We start from the raw sequence: 12,436 nt of genomic DNA, 5'->3' as shown, positions 1-12,436 counted from the left end.
CAAATGGATGTAAAACTTAGTGCACAAGTTTCTGTGTAATTTTTAGGTATATTGAGTCAGTTTAATTTAGGTTTAATTAAATCTATCACTCAACCTAATTAAATTTAAGTGGGTTGATTTGAGTTGATTTTTAAAATAAAAATAAAAATTAAAGCCAAACTAATTCGTTTGTAAACTGTTTGTGTTAGATTTGATCAATGGATTAAAATATTTAAATTTATCTGATATTTTTTAAATCTAATATTTTTTATAAGTTAATATTTTTTATTATATGAAATACCAACTATATTACATGTAATTATTATATGTAAAATAATGAAAGAAAAAATCACCGGAGGAATCATATTAATATATTTATGTTAACACATAATTTAAAAATTAAAATATAATAAACAAGCATTACACATATGAAATCTAAAAATTCAAAAACTAAAACTATTAAATCATAATTTGAAAATTTCAATATTTTCAAATAGACAAATCAGTAATACAGCTCAAATTTCACCTAAATTTAATTAAAATAGTTTGAACCTTGATTTTTATGAAAATAAAATTATGATTTGTGAGAACTGATCCGGAAAAGGAGAGAGGAGAGTGAAAACGGCCTCACTCACTCTTATTTAAATTATTAATTTTAATTTTAAAATATATTATATAATAATACAATTTAATATAAAATAACGGGTTAACAACGGATTCAAATATTAAAACTTATAATCCAACTTAAAATTTAATGAATTTGATTCAAATTTAATCCAAAATAAAATTATCCAACATAAACTCTGAGTTGATTTAGATCAATTTCAATGAATTTTCATAATAATTTCGGTATAAATTACACGAAAGAGGAAAGGCATTTGCGGTATGTTAAAACTTTTAGCCTGAGGGATGACCCTCTCTGACCGCGTCCAAGCCGATTGATGTTAAAGTCTTTGAAAAAAAATCTAAATAGATTAATGTTTTTATTTTTCAATGAAATATTTAAATATTTATTTTAATTTTATCCTATGATAAATAATATTTATTGGAAAACTTAATAATACATTTATTGAAATTAAGAAAAAAAACAATGATATTTTAATAAAATTATCCCTTAATAAATATTAATTCTGTTAAAATACTTTATTCATTTGTGTGAAAATACATTAAATATCAGCCATTTTGAGCTAGAGGGATAGTTTGAAACTAACAATATATTTTATCTATTAAAAAATAACAATATCTTTAGTTTTTTATTTTTAATTATAAATAAAAATACTTAAAAGTTGTAAATAACTGTCATGTTTTGAAGAGTTATCTATTATAATAATTGTGTAGTTTAAAGGTAGTTTTTAAAATTAGTTAGAGAGAAAAATCATCTAAGAAACGTGTAAATCAAATAAAATAATTGTCATAGTTAGCACAAACAGATCTAGAGGAGATATGACCCGAGTTTTCCTCCCTTAAAATTTTTCATGTATATACATTTATATTTTAAAATTAATTAGTATAAAATCATATAAAATTAATTTTTTGTATAAGCATAATTGGTGCCCATTCACCGCGTATTTTTCCTTGTGCAACAAGCTAGCTACATATATATGATATCTCACACAAACTCTTGGATTTCAAAGTTTGTAAAAACAAATGAAAAATAGCTGAAATTTCTACGTACATTACAAGTGGAATGATCTATGATTTTTGGACTCATTACTTGGGTTTTCAGCTATTTTGTTTTGTTTTTTTTTTCTTTTCAAATACTTTATTATTTTATTATTATATGAAATCTTAAAAGAAGTTGTTTATAATTTCAAATATCTGCTTTGATTAGGGTGTAACTTGGGAGATGAACTGGTGTTGTGTTTTAAAAAAATAAACATATTTCTTAATCACATATTTTTAGTTAAGGTAAAAATCATAATTATTATTCACGGAAAACAATCATATTCAAAATTATTACAGACAAAAAATCATAAAATATTTTATTCATCCAGACTTATTCGTGAAAGTAAATTATTATCATAAATTTATTTTGTTATACATTTTCTTCTTTTACATGTAGATGTTAATGCGCAATAGTGTTTGTTAATATATACTTTGAAACATCTTTAGGCCCTAAAAATTATATATTTGTCATTCCATATTTAGAGTTACTGATATTGATATTCAATAATATCAAGCAACCAATGGGTATTTTGATGGTTATGTGAATATTTATCGTAGTTCTAAGTTATTTCTTATCTTTTGGTTATCAATTATTAGTAAATTTTTGTAAACAAATACTATTTTATATCAATAATATAATATTATTTATCTTCTACTATTTGCACTTTGTTTATATTTTGTAAATAATGAATGCCGTAGAAGTACGACCCAAATGGGTACCATGCCCACTAGAATGCACAATAAACCAATGCATCTCAAATTTTATGCAGAATCCCATCCAAAGGGATATTCTTTCCTTTGTCAGCAAATAAGTTACAACTTTGTCAGCAAAAAAGTTACAACAAACTTATAATATCTTTTATACAATTTTGTTATTGCTTTTTTGTCCATCTTTATCATTATGTTAGAATTATCATGAATACCATGAAAACATAGCAACAAAAATAGCACTAAGAATAATTACTAATTGGTAATTTCAAGGCCTCCAGAACTAATAATGCAGGTCTTATGTTACAAAATTGCAAAACATCCTATTTCCAACTGCAACCTATTTTTTGTTTTTCAAACAATAACTTGCAAATATCCTCTATTTTTGGAAAGACCTTTAGTAATTTGACTTCACTCATGTATGTAGTAATGCCAACAAGTCGGTCCAGTAAGTAGCAATTATTTTTACAATCCTACACACCTAATTAAATATTGCCCACATTACAAAACTCTAAAACTGACATAAAGTTTAAGATCAACTTAAATATTATAACATTGTCAATAAAAAGTTTAATAATAACTATATTTATAACATTGTCAATCTTGCATCTATTTAAATTACATAAATACCAGTTAAGGTATATGAATTAAGCTCATATTCTAATTTTTCAAACATTCAAAAAAATATTTTACTTTTTAATCTAAGCATAATTTTAGTGCTAAAACAAAAAAAATAGCGGAACGAAACAGAATGATTCGTGTCTATGCACGGATAACTAACTAGTAATATTATTAAAATTGTCCAATTATCACCACGTGTTAGTTGGATAATTTTTTAAAGTTTTTATTTTTTATTTTACTCATTTTGCTTTTATTTATTATTCTTTATTGTTTTTTGTTTTTCTTAAAAACCGTGCAATGCACTGTTCCGATGCTAGTTTATATTATAATCTGAGCAAAAAGGAATATTTTTATTAAGATGTGAAAAATCATATGTCTATATGCTATTGTCCATATTATTATAACGATGACAAGTGGTTTGCGTATATGTACTTTTAATTAACTTCGTATTTTGCAGGTTGACGTATATAAGTTGGACCAGTACTGGAATGGGAAGGTTTAGTGAAGGTGGAACGTGGAAGCAAGAACTATAGGGATCGGAGCATATATATATATATACATCAGCTCATTTGTTTATGTTAATTTATTTGTTTGTCTTTACTTTTTGTTGTGTTTTTTGTATCGTAAGAAAAAAATTTGTAACATATAGTAACACTCCCACAATGAACAATACGTATTTATACTTTCTCCCATCTCAATTCTAACCCAGTTTCTTCATTTTGTATCATGTTACTTATCACGTCTTCTCTCTTATCTTTTTTCTTGTCTTTTTGTCTCCTAATCTTTCCATTTTTCACTTAAATCCCATCAGTAACCTTTAACTTATGCCGTTGATGTAAGTGACAATGACTACACTACTCCACAAGAAAAGTAATATAAGTTGTACTGGTGAGAGGGAAAACCGACTTGCATTTTTTAATATCATATATTATTTTGTTTTGATGGAGTTACACCGGGTTATTAGGGGGCCATTGTTTGTTGAATTTCATTGAATAAATGTTCTAATACTGGTCAATAAAATTAGAGAATATTGAATAAATGCTCTAATATTGGTCAATAAAATTAGAGAATATTGATTTTATTTTAAGCTTGGAAATTAAATATCGTTATATTCATTCCCTCTCGTATACAAAGAAGTGGATTGGTAGTTTCATAAAGTGAAATTCTACTTTTCCTCTTTTTCTCTGAACATGATAAAGGCATTTTAATATTTCGGTTATTTATTGAAATGGGTTAAATTTAAAATTTAAACTTGTTTAATTTTTTATTGAAGCTTACATGCATGTCTCATTTTATGTTTTGATTGTTTAATATTAACAACAATGGATTATATACAAATACAAATGCAATTATTTTTTTAAAAGAAAAATGACTAAAATTTAAAAAATATTTTTTTAAAAAATTATGACCATTATAACTGTTGAAAATTGAAGTTAAATAAATAATATATGTAAGATAATAATAAATAGAAATACATTTTTCAAGTAAATGTTATAAATAAAATTACTGCTATCTAATATATGCACCAGCTATTAATGCCAATGCTGCAAAGAAAGTTTGATTCATTAAAAATAACCAAACCCAACTTTAAACTTATTTATTTTAACAAAACGAACTGGATTAATCGAATATTTAACATGTTAAATTCAAATTACATTCAATTTTCGTTATTGAAGAAAATACCTTGAACACCAGTCTTGAAAATATGTCCTCATTTCCCAATTAATAGACAGTGCGTAAAATAAACATATGGGGAGAAGTTGCAATATGTCATAATAATATTTTAATGTAAAAGCAAAGAATGAGTGAATTTAAAAATATAATCACAAGCATTTGTTACTTAGATATGTAAAAATACTCAGTACTAATAATGGAGAAGAACGAATGCAAAAAAAAGTTGCATAACCAAAATAATGTTTGAAGTTTACTAGTCTTACAACAGTAATCAAATTGTGGAAGACCTTACAATAACAAATACAACTTGTCATTGTAGTATTTGACTACCATAATCAGCATTGAACTTGTCATATTTGTGGGCATGGAGATGAGCAGATGGCCTTGTGTTTCTCAAAGCTGTCTCTATATCTTCAGATCTGATTGGCCCAACTTTTGGCAACTCTGTAACCCAATGATCACTTTTAGTTTGCCATGAATAAAACAAAACTCAAGCATATATTTTAAAAAATAAGCTAACACATTGTTTAAAGTAAATAGCTTATAGTTGCAAAATCTACATAAAAGAAACAGCTATCAATGTTCCCGTGTAGACCAGTTTTGGCAACTGTAGTGGGGTTAGATTTTGTAAACAACATACCTTCTTCAGGCACCACATCCTGGTTCTGCTCAAGTTGTGACATTAAGCGTCTTAAGGGTTGCATTGCTGTCTCTTTACAGAGTAATCGGATATCCGATCCCGAATATCCTTCTGTCTTATCCTCCAGTATATCATAGGGGATCGATTCCTCGCCAGGCTGTTGAGGAAGGAGTTCCTCGAACATTGCTCTTCTCGCAACTGGTTCTGGAAGTGGTACAAGGATCTTTCAATTACGGTCAAGGACAACATTCATTAGAAAAGGACTGTGAGCTTTCAATTGAAAGATCAGATTGCTTATTGGGCATCATCCAAATATGCATTGAACTAAGATTCATTCTCAATAGTAAACCGAATGTCCAACAATTTGCCGATCAAAAGGGTGTAAAAACAAAGTATGGTGCAGCAACAATTCTATGTTGCCATATGGATTAAACAATGTAAACTCCTGTACGTCCCAAACATCTTGAATTAATAAAAAAAAGGCCCAATGGACAACGAGCTTCAAGCAAGTTTACAAACACACCTTAGCCTAGCAATGCATGTCTACACAGGCTACAAAAAAAATGCAAATTGAAATTCAACCTCAAAACAATAATTGCTGTTATTTTAGATCATAAACCAAGAATCTTAGATGGAATGCCAGTTTCATTTATAAAGAATAAAAAATTCAAAATCCAGTAGTCTAGGAAGCATGAGCAATGAGGTGATATGCCTAATAATTTATTCCATGCTCCCAAAAAAATCTGAAACCTAACAAATGATGCGTGTTTCTTCACCAAGACCAACAATTCCAGGCCAATGAAGTAAAATGACATTTAGAGGACTAGAAAATTTGACCCATTCATTTATCATGCACACTACTAAGCAAAAGCTTATATTTGAAGGATACTCGCTTCTCAAGACGTCGAAGCATGGCTGCATCCAGTTCCCAGGGAAGATTTGTTGCCGCTAAAACAAAAACCAGTTCATCTGTCTTTGTCAAACCATCCATCTGCAATCTTAATCCAAATGATTAATTTTTGAGAAAGCACACCAGAATACATATGCCAACTATCATGGTAAACTCAAATAACTAATAAATTAAGTCATGGTAGCTGCAGAAGCAAAATTTAAACAATCTATCAGGATACTTATGGGAAATAGTTTCCACTTAATCTTTGTTAGCTGTTCAAATTTTGCATGAGATGTTTAAGATCTTCCTGCATACTGGTAAGGGAACTAGAAGAAATACAGGATTATGAGCAAAATAAAATAGGAAGGACATAATACGTTGGATTGCTAAAATTTTTAATAATCTGGATTTTATCATTATTACTTATTTAAACAGATGATATGACACATTCATCTTCAAGTTTATGGACATTTTTACTACAGGCATGATATCAACACAATGATTGAAGCACTAACGATCTTTTTAAGGAGATATTTGTTTTTTCTCTCCAAAAGTTTTCTCATCTGACAAATACATAGTTCAAATAAATTTACAATTCATGATTAATCACACAATTAAATTCAATCTGGCTAACTAACTAGCAACTCTTAAGTGATGAATCACAAATAAATATGAATCTTGCGATTGATGGATAAATCAGTGATTGTGTATCACCTATATGAATCATATGATTCAGCCATTTATTTTTTACTTTTCTTATAAAAAAATGGAAAGCCAGAAAGGCTTAAATTGTTAAATGAAGCTAAAGGAGCACTGCAGAAAACATTCTATTTGATTATTCAGATGTTCTATTTTCATTCTTATAGAGTGGGTTTCAGTAAGTCACTCATTCCGTCCACTGTATTTCAGTGTACCATTGCTTTGTTTTCACATAGTATGAACTTGGTGCAGTTAATTAACTTGAAGATTACAAAAAGTTTGTTCATTGTAAGAAACAACCATCACCTGAATGAGAAGCTCTGTTTTCAACCGTCTACTAGCTTCGTGTTCACTGCGAGCTTCACCACGTTGACTAATGATTGCATCAATTTCGTCAAGAAATATTGTTGAGGGTGCATGATGCCTTGCAAGTTCAAATAACACTTTCACTAACTTCTCTGAATCACCTGCAGTCCAAAAGAATTTTTTGTAAATGTACATATTCACAGAATAGCAAACTAATTCAGCCTAAACTAACTGATATATTGTAAATCTGTAATTAACTATTAAACTAATGGGTAACTAACAAACATATGACCACTAATGGATAATTGGATATCTATTGTACACTTAATCTTTGAGATCATCGGCTTACAATGAGATGTGAGAGAAGCTGAACATAGCAAAATAGTCCAGGTTAAACATCACTTAAGTCACGCAATCAATTGTTTTAATCCAAGTCATTCATGCTATATCAATTAGTTGTTTTAAGCTCCTCGGACTGATAATAGACTATTGTTTTAAGATATATGCTGTGTATGTCTGTGTCTATTTGGCTAAGTAAGACAGAGGATGAGGGTGTTGAACAAATGACCTTTCGAAACCAAATAGGGGTTATATCAATTCGCAAGATTCAAGGTAGTTAGCACCATAGTATTTGAAGAAAAATAGTTAGTTACACCATCTTCCAGATAGAGATCATTCTGTTTTCTTTTAAAAAATAATATACACTACCATTAAAAATAAGCACTATTAAGTTTCCTAGATTAAGATTCACAAAATAGAAATACTCTAAAGAAGAGGGGGAGAAAGTTGTAAGTAACAGGCCTCGCCATTTGCTGACTACAGATGAGGCTGAAATATTAAAAAAAGTTGTATTGCACTCTGTCGCAACTGCCTTTGCAAGCATTGTCTACAACAATCAAACCAAATGTTTGGAAGTTATTAAATTATTCAAAATAAATAAAAAAATAAAAATAAAATGCTATATTCACAATCATTAAAATATAAAAATAGACAGGCCGAATATTTCTTCCAACAGAATTTATTTTTGATTTTGGAATTTTATTTGTGTGCACCCACACAATAACATTCTCTTACAATTTCAGAATGACACTAAGGAGGCAATGTTGTAAATATTTCTGATGGAATACCAATACAAACCTTTCCTGTCCCCGGTGGGCCAAAAAGGAGGATACCCTTCCATGGTGATAACAGACCAGTGAAGTACCTAGACACATGAGAAAGATTAGCTTGATCATGAAAAAGATTCCACTCTATATCTCTACTTCTCTAGTAACCTTTTATTAGCACATATGCAAGTCTAGAAAATCAATCAGATAACCATTTCTAAGGACAATATCTTAATACAGCCATTTTTAGCATTACTAGGAGCTTGAAATACAGATCTCAAAGACTTTCATAAAATGTAAACTAGCTAGGTTTCTTCGTCATTTTCAAACAAGTACCATCATAAACATGTGAGTCAGCTAGACCTGTTTTTGTTTCCTTTGATTCAAGGACTTTAAAATGAGAATTTTTTTCCTAACAAAGAAGAGAAACATATTAAGAAAGAAAATAACTTAAACAATAACAATAGTCTTATCCCATCAAATGAGATCGGCTACATGGATCACATGATGCCATTAGACTTAATCAAAAACCAAATTCTCAAAGATATTTTTCACCATGAGATCACTTTTAATAATTTTGTCCGATGACCGTCTTGGTTTTTCTCAACCCCGTTTTACAGGAATAAAAACCACAAGATCTGCTCTCCTCACCGGTGCCTCCAGTGGCATTTTAACATTGTACTTTCCAGCTTGAGCAGTTTATATATAAGATATTCCATCCAGTTAACATCTTGAACTATATATTAATAGGGAAGATCTAGAATCTATAAAAAATATGGGTTTAAGATATTGCTTACAAAAACTAAAGCAGTATGTAAACCATTATACAGTCCAACTAAATTAATAGAAAGTTAATCTTAATATTACTGTTATCCCTGCTTTCATCTTAAATTAAAAACACTAGTTTATTCATTGATCAATGTAAATGATCTGCAACATCCAATAAAAAAGATCTTTAGTAACATACGCAAGAATATCTTGACAAGCAGTGAAAAAAAATGGTTATCAATAGCTCTAAGGAATGTTATGTGTAGAAAGTTTTCAACAGTGATTAGTGATACCAACTTGGGATACTTAATCGGCATCACAACAGCCTCTTTCAGTAAACGTTTGGCATTCTCTAACCCCTTGATGCTTTCCCACTTCACATCTGGACTTCCACGAATGATATCCCTAAGATGTGCAATGACAAACATATATGAAAATTAAACTTACAGAATAGATTCACACATGAAAATCTTGACCAACACACAAATAACTTCTCCATGTAGTCATCAGTTCTATCAGAGGTGTTGAAGAGATTGAGAGAAAATTTACCTACTTAAGCTCTCTGCTAAAGCTCGCATTTCCGCAGATTCAAAGGGTGGAAGCAAAGACTTCTGCCTGAAAATATTAGGGATAATTATCTGAGAAGCAAGAATGAATAACTTCTCTATCTTCCACATATTCTAAGTTATCAGTAGTTCTGAGAATGAATAAATTTTCTATCTTCCATATGGTCCCATAGGGTCACAAAACTCACAAATTGATACTACTAATGGTTACAATTGTGAGTAAAGAACTAAAGGTCAAAGGATCAATATCAATTCTGACTTCTAGAAGATGCAAAACTGTATAGTATTGTCTATTTCTTCTCTTTAGTTGATAATAACTCTATCTTCCACATAGTCCATTATAGTCAAAGAACTCAAGAGACGATAGTATTAACAGTTACAATTGTGAGTAAATATCAAAGGATTGATATCAGTTATGACTGTTAAAATATGTACAACTTTATAATATTGTCTGTTTCTTTCCTCTAAGGTGGGTGAAAACCTCACAGATATGGACTAAAGTCTCAGCAAATTCCAAAGGCAATGAAAACTATGAAAGAAAACAGAAACTTCATAGATCCTCTCATTTTCTGATCCTTTATGTCAAATTTTGAGTATCAAGGACTGTAACCATAGTTGAACTTATCTGTTACTCAATCAATTATGAATGACATCCTACATGTTTGTGATACAAATGACATTTAACATTCCAATAAATTGCTCTAATCAGTATTAATTTCATCAGTGGCATCTTTATTAAATAAGAATTTATGTTTCTTTCATTCAATACATGACAAAAGGCAAGAACTAGATAGCTTGACTATATCTCCCACCTTTTTAAAAATACCATATTAAATATATAAAAATGTTTTAGCAGTCAGCCACAAAGTTATATTACATATGGCAATGAATCTTTTCTGAAAACTTAGGTTACGGGTGTCATGCACATCAGTTTACCTGCGATTAACACAAAGATTACCACATGTATAGTAGCCCAAGCTACGCTTGATGAATATAGGGTTCTCTTAAGTAAGATCTATTTCCGTTGTTAGCACTAACAGTTGCATACACTTTGGTAGCATACTACTGGCTTATAAGTTATAGTGTCATACTCAATAGTACTCCACTATCAGTCATTACCTAACTAATCAACTTCAAACGGATAATCAATCAAATAATTTCAAGTATTGAAACTGACAGCATCAATAATTGGTTGACTAGCTACTTGTTATCTAATAAAAACTTAATTCACAACTCAAATATGCTAACACTTATCCTTCTCTGTTTTTTCTTTAATTGATCCTCACAGCAAAACAGAAACACTTAACCCTTTTAAAGTGAGTATGTGCTAATAACAAAGTCCAAGAATACAAAGTGATGGACCAAAGAATCATACGGCCTTTCATCTGTAAGGGTCGGCACAAAGCCATTTGTGTGAATCTGATTCTGCCCCTGAAACACAATCAAAGCACAATGAAACAAGAATCAGCGAAATTTAAAAAGAGTAATGGCCAGTTCAGAGTTCTCCAATAAACTTGGATGCCCGAAACACATTACCTCGCTTCGAAACTGCTCATAAACAGCCATTTCCGATGCCCTTTTGTTGCCATTGGACACAATGGCCACTGTCACTGAATTTCCATTTCCATTGCTGACCGCTTTACCGGCAGCATCATCTCCGTTCTCCGCGACTTTCTTTCTACCAAACTTAGCATCATAACACAATTTGAAGTCCTGAAGATCCAAACAGAATAAGTAAAATTCTCGGTACTAGAAGTAAAGTTCAGTACACCACAAAATCAACTAAACCAAAAAGAAAAAGAAAACACAAACAATGTAAAACAGCAAAGTTAACTTTCTATTAATTTCTACAAGCTAGTAAGAAATAAGAAAACGAAAATAAAATCGATCCGAGCAACTATAACAGCTCTAATGGCAAGACGAAAACATTAAAATTGAAAAAAAAAATCCTCCTTCCACTACGATCGATTTTTCGATATACCGTCACAATTCGTTCAACTAGGATCGGCGAAATGCGGTGCAGAAAATCATCAAAACGAAAAAAAAAATCTAGTGAAGGGAATTGCTTTTGTCGATAAAACAAAAATGGAAGAGAGAGTGAAACCTGGAAAGACCAGCGCGTGGGCATTGGATCGTCGGCCATCTTAGAGAGAGAGAGAGAGAACTGAAAAAGTGTTTCTCTCTCCAGAATGGATCAACAGCGAAGCAAAGCAATGCTGCACTCTGTCGTCTGGCTCTCAAGAGTGTGAGGAACAGAGAAGAAATGATTTTATTATTTTATTATTTTTATTTTTAATAAATAATCGTAAGCAAGATTTGAGTGAGGGGAGAGTGAACCACGTGTGATAAATAATACAAAAAAAGGTCTGCACTATATAGATCCTACTCTTATTAATGTCTCAACTCAATTATTAGCGGTCTTGTTTCCCATTTCACCTAATTCTACCTTTATCTTAATTTATTTTAAATACAGTAATAAATTCTTTATTTTTTTATTTTATTTTTTGCATCTGATAATATTTTAAAAAATTAAAATCATAAATATAATGAATGAAGGCACATATTCAAACATTTTTAATTGTAAACGTATTATTTCATTTTGACTTTAATTGTTTTTAAATTTTTTTAAAATAGTAAACATTTCTTGATAAACAATAAATTAATGCACAATAATTATTCGTTAAAATCTAATAATATCTTTTCTTCAAAAATATTTTAGTGTACAATAGTCACACTGAAATTATAATAACTTATGACCTTATTTTATACATACTACTCAACCCATCACCATCCACCCTGAGACCAACTATGG

General features: G+C 29.9%; 1 protein-coding gene across 1 annotated transcript; it reads right to left on the bottom strand.

The window, feature by feature from the left end:
- Positions 1-4,858: 4,858 nt before the first annotated feature.
- On the bottom strand, positions 4,859-11,891 carry LOC100813164 (katanin p60 ATPase-containing subunit A-like 2). The gene is made up of 11 exons (XM_003531049.5): positions 11,729-11,891; positions 11,161-11,337; positions 11,000-11,055; positions 9,608-9,673; positions 9,356-9,463; positions 8,322-8,388; positions 7,986-8,070; positions 7,185-7,345; positions 6,177-6,278; positions 5,288-5,510; positions 4,859-5,091 (listed from the first exon to the last, which is right to left on the bottom strand). The coding sequence occupies exons 1-11, from the start codon at positions 11,765-11,767 to the stop codon at positions 4,958-4,960; spliced, it is 1,218 nt and encodes a 405-aa protein (XP_003531097.1). The 5' UTR covers positions 11,768-11,891; the 3' UTR covers positions 4,859-4,957.
- Between the last annotated feature and the right edge of the window lie 545 nt (positions 11,892-12,436).

This window comes from Glycine max, chromosome 8, assembly GCF_000004515.6.
Source record: "Glycine max cultivar Williams 82 chromosome 8, Glycine_max_v4.0, whole genome shotgun sequence".
NCBI classification, from domain to species: domain Eukaryota; kingdom Viridiplantae; phylum Streptophyta; class Magnoliopsida; order Fabales; family Fabaceae; genus Glycine; species Glycine max.
Note: the sequence above shows the minus strand (reverse complement) of the source record. Positions and strands in the feature narration are given on the sequence as shown.